This window comes from Elgaria multicarinata, chromosome 11, assembly GCF_023053635.1.
Source record: "Elgaria multicarinata webbii isolate HBS135686 ecotype San Diego chromosome 11, rElgMul1.1.pri, whole genome shotgun sequence".
In the NCBI taxonomy this organism is placed as follows: domain Eukaryota; kingdom Metazoa; phylum Chordata; class Lepidosauria; order Squamata; family Anguidae; genus Elgaria; species Elgaria multicarinata.
This window is the reverse complement of record NC_086181.1, coordinates 28,222,146-28,236,950: the sequence shown is the minus strand read 5'-3', so window position 1 is coordinate 28,236,950 and position 14,805 is coordinate 28,222,146. Positions and strand designations below refer to the sequence as shown.

Below are 14,805 nucleotides of genomic sequence, written 5' to 3'. Positions count from 1 at the left end.
GGACTGAACGGCCCTCATGCACCTGTTTGAAAACAGGAAGTAACTGAGTGTCCACGCAGAAGTAGCGTTAGCCAGCGTTTCTTCCAAAGTGTGATGGAGCTTTTAATCTCTTCTTCCACCTGTTTTGCAAGCGTACGCCAACACAGAACAACCAAGGGATAATGGGTGGAGGTACCAGAATTTAAACCGAGATAGAGAGGGGCGAGATCACTGGGATGGTGCCAGACAGGCGCAAACAGCCCATTATCTTGGGATGCCAGAGAGTACTGAGGTGTCCCTACTATTGGCCGTCTCTGCAGATAACATACACAGACACGTACACCATTTCCCCTGGGCTGCAGTCAGCTGTCCTATAAGGCACATCCACAAACCGCTCCGGACAAGCAGTAGCAGAGATGGGCTTCTGGTCGCTGGTCCTGCTCGCTGGGTTCTGCTTCCTTGGGAAAGCCAGTGAGTTGCCCATTGGGGGAAATGGGGAGAGAAGTCTTATCCATATTAGTGTTTCATTGCTCAATGTGCCACTTCTTCTGCAGTGCTCAATTCAGAGACTTTTGAATAAACCACCAATATGTTGATGTAACCAACGATAGGAGATGGACGTTAAGTGTGTTCATCATGTAAGCTTCTTTAGAGGTATTTTTTTTCAGGGGTGTAGAGCCTGTAACCCTCCATTTGTGGCTGAAAGACAACTTCCATGAGCCCCAGCCAGTGTGATGGGAGCTGTAGCCCACAAGCAGGATGATGAAAATGTAGGTGTGAACCAGTTCTAAGAGGGAAGGGACAAGAGGATGTGCTGGGAAGGTAGAACTCCTGGGTTCTTTGTAGGGATGTTGGAAGAATCCATTTGGGTGTGTGTGGAATATGATGGGTTTCCATTAGTTAGCTCAGGCCCCTGGACTTCAGTACCTTTTCCACTAACTGTACTTTGCAAATCGTACAAGGTACAGTCACAATTTGCACAAATTACACAAATTCCAGCTGCTATTTGTGTAAATCTCTATTTGTGCAAATTGCACACAGAAAATATGGGAAAAGTCCCTGGAGTTCAGGCAACCTGGAAAATGCAAGCCAAGTTGGGCAGGCAGCAGAAGTCTGCTGAGCCCTAAAAGGACTGGATTTCCAAGTTCTTTCACTGAGATCATAATTACCATGGATTTCAGCCTTTCATTTATGACCATAAAATAGGTAGATGATTTTAAAGGAGGATTAGACAAATTCATGGAGGATAAGGCTGTTAATGGCTATTAGTAATAATGGCTATATGGGACTTCCAGGTTTCAGAGACAGTGTGAGTCTCAATATCAGTTGTTTTGAGATAATAATAAGGGAAAGCAGAGAAGGTTGAGGAATTCGTTACTGGCATTTCAGTGTGAACCTAATGAATTTACACTTCCTGAGCCTGAACATGAACTGGAATGCAAATAGATCTCAAAATCCATACTTTTCTGAAGTTTACAAAATAAATAAAGTGCTGTTGGTAATGCAGGAAACAAATTAAAAATGTACATTTGGTTAAAAAAAAAGTGCACAGAAATGTTTTATTCAATGGAAAAATTGCCCCCCAAATGCATAGACTTTGAAAAATGTGCACAAAAAGTACACATTTTAAATTGCAATCTGGTGCAGAAAAAGAATGGAATGAAATTAGTCATGGGGGGGGATCTACACTACTGCTTTTAAAGCACTTTGAAAATGTTTCGAAACCTGTATATGCAGTGTGTCCTGGGCCCCAACAGTTGTCAAAACTTAAAGCGCTTTAAAGCGCTTTAAAGCAGTAGTGTAGATCCCCCCATGGACAAAGAAGAACCTGAGAGAAATTGAACTTAATGGATTCTCCCATCCCGTGCCTCTTAGTGTGTCTTATGCCTGCTCGAGACTTGAGATCTGTTGGAGGAGCCCTTCTCCGCATCCCACCAACGCAACACATACGCTATAATGGGACAAGGGAGAGGGCTTTCTCTGTTGTGGCACCCAGACTGTGGAATGCCCTCCCCTTGGAGGCCCGACTGGCGCCAACGCTGATTTTATTCCGGCACCCCGTGAAAACATGGCTTTTTAACAAAGCCTTTGATGGTTAAATTCACTAAGATGGCACATTCTTTTAACTGTTTTAACTGCTTTTACTGCTTTTAAATTATATATTATTTTAACTTGGTTCATGGTTTAATTTGTTTTTAACTGCATATTTATTGTTTTATACTGTATGCTTTTATCTGTACACCACTCTGAGATCTTAATGATATAGGGCAGGATACAAATGTTTTAAATAAATAAATAAATAAATAAAATTCCTAACGATAGTGGCTACATAACCACAGTTTATACACGCTCACTAACCATTTGCGGCAAAATGGTTAGCGGCCTAACCATGGCTTAGCGTGTCATCTGAACAGGCCCATTAATTCATTTATTACAGGTCTATAACTCCCAACAGCCGAAGCTTTCTGGGCAGTTTACAAAAATTAAAACCTTTAAAATGCATTATAAAAACCATTAACATGCAAACACACAGAGACACACATATATCTAAAACAATCAAGAATAAGAAAAGATGCTAGTCCAGGCAGATATCTGAACCAACCTAGCAGCACTCGTCTCATGCCTCTGGTTTTGTTTTTTGCTCGGCCAGCTGGGAAGCTGAAAGTGAAGGCAGACCCCACCCTGGTGAAAGCTGCGGTTGGGGACGATGTCCTGCTGGAATGTGTTTTTTCTTTCGACGGGGCTCCTATGGACCTCAGCCATCTCATGATCCAGTGGTTCCGCCAGGGCAAACAGCTGGCAGAATTTGACAATGTGGTGACTGTGTCCAGGCACGGCGTCAACATGAGCCAAGAAGAGGTGGCGAAGGGAAACGCATCCCTACTTCTCTCTCGGGTTGGAGTCGAAAATGCTGGCAACTACAGGTGCTACATCACATACTCGTCAGAAGTTCACATCAGGGAAGTAACTCTGCAAGTTGTCGGTAAGAGAGGTGGCAGTCTTGGCATGGGGGTGAAAGTATTGGATCCAGGAGTTTTCCCTGATATAATGAAGTGGTCCCTGCTGAGTTCTCTCCAATAACTTCTCTCCAAGAAGTGCAGGCTTCATCTCTTCTGAACACCCAGGACTTGCATCAGGATGAGGCAGCCTTGGACAACTCCCAGCCATGATAGAACCCACCACTGACATCTTTGCCCCAGGGCCTCCAATCAGTAGCAGTGTCTGGCAAGCTGCCATTTTAAGTCAGGGTCATTGTGGGAAATTTAAAATGGCGGCTCCCAGCCCACCACAGGGGGCAGCCATTTTAATTTCCCACAAGATCCTGGAGTGACACTGTCAGGGACTTAGTATCACTCTAGGTCATTGTGGGAAATTAAAATGGCTGCCCCCAGTGGGGTGTGTGTGTCATTTTAATTGGCCACCTGGTCCCAAATTGATTCTAGGTCAGGGCACTGTGGGAAATTGAAATGGCCATCCATCACCCAGTGCTGACAAAGGAAAGGGCTCCCCAGAGGGCATTTGACTGAGGACTCCCTTAAACCTGAAGGGCGCCCTATGAATGCCTAGTGTTCAAAATGCTAGAAGTGAACTTTGAACTTGCACAGAGCCAGAGGGGGGTTGTGGAAGCTTGGCCCCCTCTGTGATATTCACATGGTCTCCCTGAATGATCAGCTTTTATTTAATAATAAAAAGGATTTTTAAAAAAGAGAATAAGCCTATATTTGTGGAGATATCTATCTATCTATCTATCTATCTATCTATCTATCTATCTATCTATCTGGAAGAAAAGTATAGCTGTACTTATATATAATTATTTAGACCAGTGGTGTCAAAAACAAAAATAGCTGTAATGATAGCTAACCTACGATTGAAGAAGGCACTCTAAGAAGAGGATAAGTAAAAGCATGGAAGTAGAATTCTACTCAATTGCTCACCACAAAATAACAGTTAAGGGTGCAATACTATTGGATTTTTCGTTGATCCTTGTAAGCCTCAGAATTCAGAGGCTTATGAATATCTACAGTGCAATGTACCTCCAGCTCTGCATTTCAGCTAGAAGGCATTTTTGCCTGTCTAGCGGAGACCAACGAAGTCCCATTCATTTCAGTAGATCTACTTTAAGTAGGAGTAACTTTGGATGTAACTTTATTGTTCTACATCCAGGACAGCCATTAACTCTGTAAAATGTACTTTTCTAAATGAAAATAATTCTTTGAAATAAAAAAGCAGGATGGTTTCAAACTATGTTAACTGGATGACAGCTCATTTAGGGATTGGGACATTCAACCTTGGTCCCAGCCCAAGACATCTCCCTTTCCTTCTCCTAGGGCCAAGACTTCAAAAACATTTTTCTGCGTGTGTCAGACTCCAATTCCTGCCTTCATCTGTCTCTCCCCTGCTCCCTCTCACCACTGTTTGTGTTCTGCCTGAAGCAGTTTGCTTCACCCTGTTACGTGGCAGGGCCCGCACTGCACAGCCCCGCAGAAGCAAGGTAGCAGAATATTGTCTAAGTTTGTAGGCAATAAACTCAGACAGGATATGTCAAAGATACCGTGTTGATATCAGAGCCTGCAAGTTCCTGTGGAACTTGCGAGCTCACTTAGAACTTTTCAGCTCTGATCTGGCTAAATTTGTAGGGCTGAAATGCTCTACACTCCTACTTGGGAGTAAGACCCACTGAACATGGAGGGGCTTCATTTATTTATTTCATTCATAAAGGGCCTAATGGTTATAAGTGTGGTAGAAAAAACGTTCTCACAAACGCCCCCCCTTACAAACACTGAAAGAACATGTGTGTGGGGTTGTTGTATTCTTTGCAAGGCCGGCTCTGCTCTCTGCCAGCCACTGCAACCACTCCCTGAGCTGCCACTGCAGAAACTCTTACCTGCTGTGCGCAGATTCAGACAGCGTGGGAAAGATGTACATGTGTAGAGCTCCACGTGAAGAGAAGGCTGATCATAGGTGAACAGGCAGATGGCAATTCAGAAGGCCATATCAAATGCACAGTATTGAAAATGGCTTATAATCATGCTGGTTTGTGTGTGAGTGTGTGCAAGTGTGTGTATGTTGCAGCCTTCCTCAACCTGTGCCCTGTATTAGACTACAACTCCCATCGTTACCAGACAGCATGGCCACTGATGGAAGTTGTAGTCCAACACATCTGCGGCTGTCTTCATGGCACTGAATTCCCCCTAAAACTTGCGGCTTGGCTCCTGTGGGGTGGCATTGGATAATACCCACACCAAGAAGGGAGCAAGGGTTTCCAGAGGTCATTTGGGTACTGGAGCTGCCCCCTTACCTTCTTCCTGCTTCTGGCAACCAATTGCCATATGCCATCCTCCCAGAATGCCTCCTGGATTGGCCACAGAGCGAGTTCAGATGGCAGAAGAACCAGGGTGACCTTGCTCCCACCGAAAAAGTCGAGGTAAGTCCCCAACTTCTTTACCGCGCAGCTTTGCAGAAAAGTTCAGCAGTGCCTGCGAATCTGTGGCTGTGTTATATAACTGACGCAGCGCCCATTTGCAAGCAATGCGGGGCTTTGAGTGTGTATAGACAGCCCCCTGGAGTCACCAGGTTGGGGAAAGCTGGTGTATTGTCTGGTCTATTGAATGCATGTTTGGACAAGTGCAGACCATGGGAGCAGGTATCTCCCAAGACGCTCTCAGTTTTAAATACATACACTTTTAGCCCTGGTGTTTGTGTGTTTGTGTGTGCAATGCCAATGCTAAGGGACACTTCTCTTTCAATTCCTGCAGACCCCTCTCAGAAATCTGAAGAAGATCTGGAAGATTCGTTTTCATCTTCACTGTGCCTTGGCCGTTCGGAGGTCATGGGCAAGCTGGCTGAGATCACGAAGGCTTTGGAACAAGTGGAGGCAAAGCTGCAGGAGTTCATGAGCAGCAAGACTGCAGCAGGATGTAGTTCGGATGCTGTGCCCCTTGAACCCTCATGCTAATTGCATTTCTGCACACTACCACACGTTTTAAGTTGGCCTCAGCCCTACTTTGCTGAAAGTTCTGAGTCTGAGGACCAGCCAACGAACTCTGGCGATTGTAGTTCTGTGACATGGTTAGGTTAGCTAACAAATCATTCTTGCAATTCTACAATTCCCAAGATTCTTTTGGAAGGGTGTGGGGCGTGTGTGTGTTATTTCCATTAAACCAGCTTCAAAGTTGCCTAAATGAACAGTGTAAAAAAATTAAATGCAAAATACTGGCTGTACAATTAAACGGAATTTGATAGTCATGTAAAATGCAAGTTACATGTGTGCCCGTTCTTTTTTTTAGGAGTTTATCAAACATATAACACTATTCCCCCCTTCTGAAGAGGTCTTCATTTTGTGTGTTGTTTATGGTTTCCCGGTGGCAATGTTGTAAACATCTTCCTTCCTTCCTTCCTTTCTTTTTAACGCGAGGCCCCTTGTAATGTGAGGCCCTAAACTGTAGCTTGTTTAGCTTGTGTGTAAATCCGGCCCTGCTTGCACTGAATGGCAATGGAGAGGGGATTGAAGCTGCAGCAGTCTCCGGAATTGAGGACATCTGGGCCCTGGGGAGCTGGAATCTGGTGGGGCCAAGAGGGAGAACTGAATTGAGAGGCAGGTGACTGCCTGGGTCACAGCTCCCATCACCCCAAGCATTGGCTCTGCTGGGTGGGGCTGATGGGGCTTGTAGTCAAAATATCTGGAGCAGGGAGGCCTACCCCTGCTTGAACATCTGCTCTTCTTATAGGTAGGCTAGTTATGACTAAACTCCAGGGATGGGGGAGCCTGTTGCTGAACTCTATCTCCCATTATCCCTGTCAGGCAGCATGGCCAATTTCATGGAACATGGGAGTTGTAGTCCAACAACCTCTGGAGAACCACAGATTTCTCACCTCTGTTATATTCAGTGGCAAGGAGCACTCTACCTATGGTCAGAGGCACTATTTTTTTTTATCTCACTGGCCTCAAGGCTGAAATACTACCATTGGCTGTGGGAACCCATTTTGGTTGAATAAGTTATGCCCTGGGGAAAACACCTTGCGCTCTAACTAAAGGCACGTCTCTCCTCGGGACAGGTCAGGCATGCTGAAATATCTAGGCTGGAGTTCAGCACTTTCACTTCAAGAGCTTCCCTTTGGACTCTGGCTGGGGTACGACCAGGGTGTCAGTTGGCTTTGAAAGCACGGAGGCATTGGCCGGAGGCGTGCTGGACAAGGAAGGACAGGTCTGTTGCTAGGAGCTGGCTGGAAGGGACAGCTAGAAGGCACGAAACCACCACTACTATCTCAGCTGCCATCATGGAGGTTTTGTAAGCAGTTGATCGCTTCCCTGCACACTTTGCAAAATAACGACTTCTTATTTGGGGAGGAGCTGTAGCTCGGTGGTGGAGCCCACGCTTTGCATGCAGAAGGTCCCAGCTTCAATCACCTGCATCTCTTGGTAGGGCAGGAAAAATTACTGCCAGAAATCCTGAAGAGGTGCTGCCAGTCAGAATTAACAAAGTTTGGCTAGATCAGCCTTCCTCAACCTGGGGCGCTCCAGATGTCTTGGACTGCATCTCCCAGAATGCCCCAGCCTGGCTGGGGCATTCTGGGAGTTGTAGTCCAACACATCTGGAGCGCCCCAGGTTGAGGAAGGCTGGGCTAGATGGACCAATGGTCTGACTCAGTATAAGGCAGCTTCCTATGTTTCTATGACTTTGGTTGTTGTTATCATTTTCCCCTTAATTTTTGACACCCCCTCCATGCCTCATCTCTGCTCGATGGTGCAGCAAGGTAATTTTAGACCCCGGACTTAATGATCTTATGGGATCCCCCACTAAATGGCCATATGTATTGCTTCAGTTGTGAAGCCATGAACTAACATTTCTCTTTCCCTTCTCCAGCTGCCATCCCATGCTTTGTAACTATGTGACAGCAGTAATACTGTTTGCCAACCCTGATAAAAACAAATATTCTGAACATGTGCAATTTTGTATTGTAAACTTACTTAATTCATAGAAACATGAGAAGGAGAAGGCTATCAATGGCTACTGGGTTGCCAGATTCGGATTTTGTTGGCACACAATTCTGATATCTTTGTACCCTCTCTCTGTGTGTTACTTTTTAATTTTATTTAAAATTATTTTTAGGCCACCGTTAAGAGTATTGAACCCTCTCAAAGTGGCATGCAAAATCAAAAAATCAAAATCAAAAGTAAAATACTGACCCAGTTCAGACAACACTCTAAGCCACAGTGGTTAAGCATGTTGAGCTAAACATTATGGCTTAGAATGTCATGTGAACCATGACTTAGTGTGTCCTGTGAACCATTCCTAACCATGGCAGCTACATAATCACAGTTTAAACACACTTCCTAACCATTTGCTGCAAAAGGGTTAGCAGCCTAAACATGGCTTAGTGTGTCATCTGAACTGGCCAACACAGATAAAAACTGCAGTCCTCAGATTAGGGCTGCAGTATACGTCACCTTGTATGTCCTCCTTAGTTTGCACATTCCCACTGCAGGCCCCATGCCCCTTCCAAGGAAGCTTATCGTGCGGCGATGGTGCTCTCTGGTGCTGGAGATGCCCTTGGCTATCGCAACCAGCACTGGGAATTCTGCACCTCAGGGCCTCAGATCCACCAGGAGCTCCAGGAACTGGGAGGCCTTGGCAAAATTTGTGCAGCCCTTCCTGACTGGCCAGTCAGCGATGACACCGTGCTACACCTGGCCACAGCCGAGGCCCTGGCAACCGGTGAGTAACAGGAAAGGCTTGGCAGGCCTATAGCCATGCTTGACAGGTAAATGTCCCTAGGCAAATGTTTCTCTCTTATGACACTTTACTACAACTGGGGTTACAGAGCCCCAGTTTTGAGGGGGCCCTTGACAAAGAGGTCTCTACTGGGGCCCCTCCTATGTCACTCAGCCGTCCAGCGGGATTATCTGGTGGTCGCAGCAATAGCAGCTCCTTAGTCAGCACCATTCGGCAAGTTGCCATCTTAACTTCCCATAATGCCTCACATACTGTAGGGGGCATGGTGAGTAATTTAAAATGGCAGCTCCGCCGATCCAGCTAACTGGCACCGATTAGACGACCTGGAGCAGGTGTCAACAGTGGGCCACGTTGAGTCTATTCTGCCATCTCATTTATTATTATTATTATTATTATTATTATTATTATTATTATTATTATTATTTATATAGCACCATCAATGTACATGGTGCTGTACAGAGTAAAACAATAAATAGCAAGACCCTGCCGCATAGGCTTACATTCTAATAAAATCATAATAAAACAATAAGGAGGGGAAGAGAATGCACCAAACAGGCAGTATAAAAGTCAGAACAAAATCAAGTTTTAAAAGCTTTAGGAAAAAGAAAAGTTTTTAGCTGAGCTTTAAAAGCTGCGATTGAACTAGTAGTTCTCAAATGTTCTGGAAGAGCATTCCAGGCGTAAGGGGCAGCCGAAGAAAATGGACGAAGCCGAGCAAGGGAAGTAGAGACCCTTGGGCAGGTGAGAAACACGGCATCAGAGGAGCGAAGAGCACGAGTGGGGCAATAGTGTGAGATGAGAGAGGAAAGATAGGAAAGATATACTTCTTTCTGGAAGTATAAATCGTGGCATAAAAATACAGCCCTGTGTGTATTGTGTGATCCTTGGACTAAGTTAGTTTGCACCTACAGAGCTAGACAGTGAAAAGCTTTGTAAGTCAACAGGAGAAGTTTATATTGGATTTTGAAGTGAATTGGAAGCCAATGAAGAGATTTCAGAAGTGGAGTAACATGGTCAGAGCGGCAAGCCAAGAAGATGATCTTAGCAGCAGAGTGGTGAACAGAAACCAACGGACTGATGTGATCTGTTGCATTGGTAGGCTCAGTCTGATGCTCACCACAAGAAATGATAGTACTGCTTCTACTTAATGGAGTGGTGTTGGCGATGACCTGCCTGGACAGGGAAGTCTGGCTTTTATTTCATTTTTAATTGCCAGAAGCGGGAGCTCAAGCTCTGGAGAGGCTGAGCACAAAAAAACCCCAGGCAATGTGTTGGATGACAACTATCAACCCCCAGCCAGCATGCCTTTGTCCCTCATTACTTCCTAGAGGGGAAAGAGGAAGTAAACAAAGACCATATGGCCCATTCAGGGGTCGTTTTTATCGCACTGCTTTTCCTGCACTCAGCAGGAGATCACGGAACATTCCATTTTTTAAAAAAAAAAAAGCCGGAGTAAAAGGGGTCTATTTTGCAACAGAGAAACGAACGGGAGGTGGACGTCATCGTCTAAAGGACGCGTGCACATCTGTAAGTGGGCAGTAGCGAGTATGGGATAAAATGCTCGTCTGATGAACCTCTAACAATCCAGACAGTGGCCTGACTGCTAGGAGGAAACAGCATTTCACTGATAAGCAACGACTATGCAATCTGCTCAAGAGGAGGACAGTGCCGGGAAACGCCTTTTGCAGTCTTAAAGCAGGGTTAAAGGATGGGGCGGAGCAGACTTTAAAAGACAAAACAACATTTTAATTTGTCTTCCCACCAACTCCTCACAGGGAAGGATGGTGAGCTGCTGTTCCAGGAGATGGCCAGGCGCTATGTTGAAGCCATGAAAGACATGAAGGGGAGAAAGCCCGGGCCCTCGAGCATTCTGGGTAAGCAAAGGTCCCTTGTGGGTTACAGCAATCCAGTTCTGGGGAGCCTGAGGCTTGGCTCGACTCAAGAAAGTAACATTTTGGAGGTCAGCAATGTTTTTAAAAAGTTATAGAGAAGAGATAGAAATGAGTCTTTTCTACTGCCAGAGCAGTTAAAATCTTTATGATTTGGGATTCGGGAAGGGATCCATTCCCACCCATCCCCACTAGGAAGGTTTTTGTTTTGAGTCCCTCCTTCAAGTTTTCTTTTCTGTCGATCTCTTCATCCCTCATTTAATCCAAGTGAATGTGGCATGGCTACTCCTTCTCTTCTCAGCATGGAGTAGGAATAATGGTTGACCCCTGCATGTTTAGATTTTGCCCCTGTGGTATGTCATAATAGGGCATCACACATGTTATCTTGGTAATATTAACCCTGTAAAGTAGGGCCAGTATTATATCTTCACATTTTGGATAGCAAGGTTATGTGCACACGTGCATGTATGCATTTATTTATTTATTTATTTATTTTCCTTTAAAGCATTAAGGGCACAATCCTATACATGTTTAGAGAGAAAAAGTCCTACAACTCCCAGCATTCCTCAGCCAGCTATATTGGCTGGGGGATGCTGGGAATTGCAGGACATTCTTTGTTCTAAACATGCATAGGGTTGCATTTTTAGTGTCTTAAAGGAACAGGAAAGTGGTACTTGGAATCATCAGAGTACCTTAATAATCATCTCCTGTATGGACCTGTCCTAGCACCGTGGTCCACTTCTGAGCATGCCCCCCCACCCCCAGTCAGATGTATGAGGAGTGGGTACAAGTAACAGGGCCTTTTCTGCTGTGGCACTAAAATTTTGGAACAGCTTTCCAAGATAGGACAACCAAGGGCCATTGCTGCTTGCCTTGTGTTGAGTAGCAATGATGATTTTATTATTTCAACAGTCCTTTTTAGACTGTTGAACAGGGAATTCTGAGTGGGTGTCGTGGCAGATGACATTAGCATCTCTGCTAATAAAAAATAATAATCCTGGTGTTGTGTTCCTGTGAGTCCCAGCTGCACCACACCACTGGCTGAAGATCCCATGTAGCTTGGCTACTCTTGGATGTCTCAATACGTCCCTCTTTTTCTCCCACTTGCAGGAACATCTCAGTTGTGTCCCGGGGAGCCAGGTGGATATCGCATTCCCTTCAACCCCAGTGGAACAGGCTGTGGGGCAGCCATGAGGTCCATGTGCATTGGGCTTAGGTAATGTGGTGTGCAGTGTGGGCCAAGAAAGGGCAAAGCAGGGGTGGCCGAAAGGGCTGAAGGTCAAGTTACTCCAGATCAAGTTACTCCATCTTGATCCCAGGGCCAACTTCTCTTCAGGTATCCTCGACCTTCGGATCTCAAGACCTTAGTCCAAGTCAGCGTAGAAAGTGGAAGGATGACGCATCACCACCCAATAGGTAAAGGGGGAACACGGGGCACCCTGCAGACAGAGTCATCCTGGTTCAAATGGAACTACACTAAAAAACACAACAACAACATTTGCAGAGCAATGATTGTGCGTCAGGGACAAAAAAAGGTACATTTGTGTTGAACAGCCTAGTCTACATTGCAGGGTTGCTGTGTGAGCATATAAAGGGATAGCCCCCAGCCCTGAAGGATGCTGATTTTCTCTTCTCCCCACCCATTCTTAATTGTAGGGTATCTTGGGGCCCTGGCTTCTGCCCTCTTCACCTCTTACGCAGCGCAGGGCCTCCCCCTTGAGTGCTGGGGCTCAGGATTGCTCAAGACCCTCCCCCTTGCCTTGGAGTACGTTCAGGGTGGTGTGGTGGAGAGTGACTCCAATTCGGAGGCCTGGGCCTATTTCCAAGAGAAATGGGAACGGTAAGTACTTTGGGCTGGAGAAAGGGGATTCGGGGGAGCAGAGATGGTAGAATAAGAATATTAGGAGATTATAGTTCTAAGGCTATAAGTTTGGTTCTTTCAGACTCTTCCTTACTGGTTTCCAAAGCATATTCTTCACCAAGAAGTCTAGAAACCTGCTGATTACGATAAATAGCTGAGGTTCTCAGCCAGATTCTGTGGGGAATTGTGAACTATATAGTGTTGTGGTTAGAGTTTCAGACCAAGGACTCTTGAGCCCAGTCTATATGGAAATGGCTTCAGAAGTGTTTTCTAGTTATATCTGGTTTTTCATGAAATCGTTTTGGTCCATCAGCAGCACACAAAGCAAAAAAAGTGGAGTATGCACTACCTAAAACCCCACTTTCATAGGTAAATAGCACTTGAAAGCACCATAGTTTAGGGTTGGGTAGGCGAGTCCAGCAAGTAGAAGTGAACGTCATCAACAGCATAGGTGCTTCTCAGCAAATGAAAGAGGCTGGCCCTGTTCAGAAGACACCTTAGACCATGGCTTTAACCATGGTGAATAAAGGAAAAGGCCTTATTCACCATGGTTAAAACCATGGTTTAAGGTGTCTTCTGAACATGGCCTGGCTTTCTGGCTTAACCACTGTGGTTAAAGCCATGGTTTAAGGTGTCTTCTGAATGGGCCCGCTAGCTCCCCAACCCTTTCAATACTCCCCTGCTCAGGGAAGTTTAATGGAAGAGATTAATTACATCCCATACTTTACCTCACACCTCTCTTCTCTTCCCTGCATGAGTTACTACCCCAGTAATACTCAATTATGTCAATTGCACTAATGCACAATTGTGTGATTACAGGACTGTGAATTAGCACTATTGAAGCCCGGCTCTTTGCTTGAATTACTACCCCAGTACAACTCAAGGAGAACAATTGCACTAATGAGATATTTCACTATTGCAATGCACAGAAATGAACAGGAGCGAGCAATGAAACAGTGCTACTGTGTAATAATGCTAAGTAGGAAAAGAGGCCTGTGTATAAGTTGGCTCCTGCCAATGTGTGTGTCTGGGGGGGGGGGGGGGAGGAATGGGGGAAGGGGCAACATGGTGAGGTCAATTTATTTATTTATTTCATTTTTATCCAACTCTTCAAGTTGCTCAAGGCAGTATACGTGGTCTGCCCCCATTTTACTATCCACAACAACCCTGTAAGGGCTAAGGGGGGATTTGAACCGTGGTTCAATTCCGCCACACTGGCTTTCAATGAAGACTTCATTCATTGATTCATTACAATATGATAAAATGTTATTTAAAACCTTCAACATGCAAAAATTTAAAAGAGTTTGAAACAGTTAAAATAATTAACAATAAAACTATCAGGACTCGTTTAAAACAACAACAACACCCTAACATTAAAAAACTCCATCATATGTTGATGAGTGCCTGGGAGTAGAGGAAAATCTTAAACTGCCGTCAAAAACGTTACAGTGTTGATGCCTGATCTGGAGCATTCCCCAATTGGGGCTACCACCAAAGAGGGTCTTTCCTTCATTGCCATCCTCTGAACCTACCTCAGATGTTCATTAAACTTCCACCCAGGACTTTCCAGGTTTTCAGCTCAGGTCTCTTTCTCTTTCTTCTACCCACCCATGTCCTGCATTTAGGTACCTCTCGGAGCGGGGCGTCGCTGATGGCCAAGGCCCTGCGCAGTTTCCTCCAGACTATAATCCAACTGAGCGTGATGCCATCTATAAAACCTTCAGCCTGGAAGGGTGGGCTGGGCAGAGCGGTCACGACGCCCCCATGATTGCCTACGATGCTCTGCTGGGTGCAGGGGACAGCTGGGAGGAGCTGTGTGGGCGTGCCATGTTCCATGGGGGTAAGTCAGGAGGCAAATGTTTCATCCCCCCCCCCCGTAAAGTGCTCCACCCCAGAGCTGGCTGCATCTGACTTGTTTCCTGTGTGTGTCTTCCGCCTCCCCCACAGGGGACAGTGACTCTACAGGGGTGATTGCCGCGTGCTGCTGGGGCCTGACTCACGGATTCAGAGGAGTCCCGGAAGGAAACCACATGGAGCTTGAGTACCGGGGTAGGATGGTGTCTGCTGCTGATGCACTCTATCGTCTTGCTTGGGGACAGATGTCTGTTTGAGAGAACTTTACCTTAAATAGCATCCAGTGGTGCAGCTAGGTAATTGTAGTCCCTAGACTTAATGGTTTTATGGGGACCCCATTTTCACAGCCTCCTTGTGTATTACTTCAGTTGTAAACCACACAACTAACATTTCTCTCCCCCATGCCATCCCCATTCCGTGAGAACTCTGACAGCGTTCTGGTTTTTCCCTCCACCCCAAACTCAGAACAGCTGTAAGCTTTGTAAAT

At 45.6% G+C, this 14,805-nt stretch overlaps 2 protein-coding genes across 3 annotated transcripts; both read left to right on the top strand.

The window, feature by feature from the left end:
• The first annotated feature begins 322 nt into the window (after window positions 1-322).
• LOC134406500 (V-set domain-containing T-cell activation inhibitor 1-like) lies at window positions 323-6,237 on the top strand. 2 transcript variants are annotated; one of them, XM_063137953.1, is made up of 3 exons: window positions 323-450; window positions 2,630-2,962; window positions 4,308-5,729. In XM_063137953.1, exons 1-3 carry the CDS (start codon window positions 396-398, stop codon window positions 4,496-4,498), a joined length of 579 nt encoding a protein of 192 aa, XP_062994023.1. In that variant the 5' UTR covers window positions 323-395; the 3' UTR covers window positions 4,499-5,729. The 2 variants fall into 2 exon arrangements, with proteins under 2 accessions (XP_062994023.1, XP_062994022.1); XM_063137952.1 differs by lacking the exon at window positions 4,308-5,729 and adding an exon at window positions 5,736-6,237 and having other exon boundaries at window positions 329-450.
• An 858-nt stretch (window positions 6,238-7,095) lies between these two features.
• Window positions 7,096-14,800, top strand: LOC134406237 (ADP-ribosylhydrolase ARH1-like). The gene is made up of 8 exons (XM_063137561.1): window positions 7,096-7,268; window positions 8,467-8,696; window positions 10,490-10,588; window positions 11,714-11,819; window positions 11,940-12,019; window positions 12,260-12,443; window positions 14,090-14,304; window positions 14,412-14,800. The coding sequence occupies exons 1-8, from the start codon at window positions 7,258-7,260 to the stop codon at window positions 14,573-14,575; spliced, it is 1,089 nt and encodes a 362-aa protein (XP_062993631.1). The 5' UTR covers window positions 7,096-7,257; the 3' UTR covers window positions 14,576-14,800.
• The last annotated feature ends 5 nt before the right edge of the window (window positions 14,801-14,805 follow it).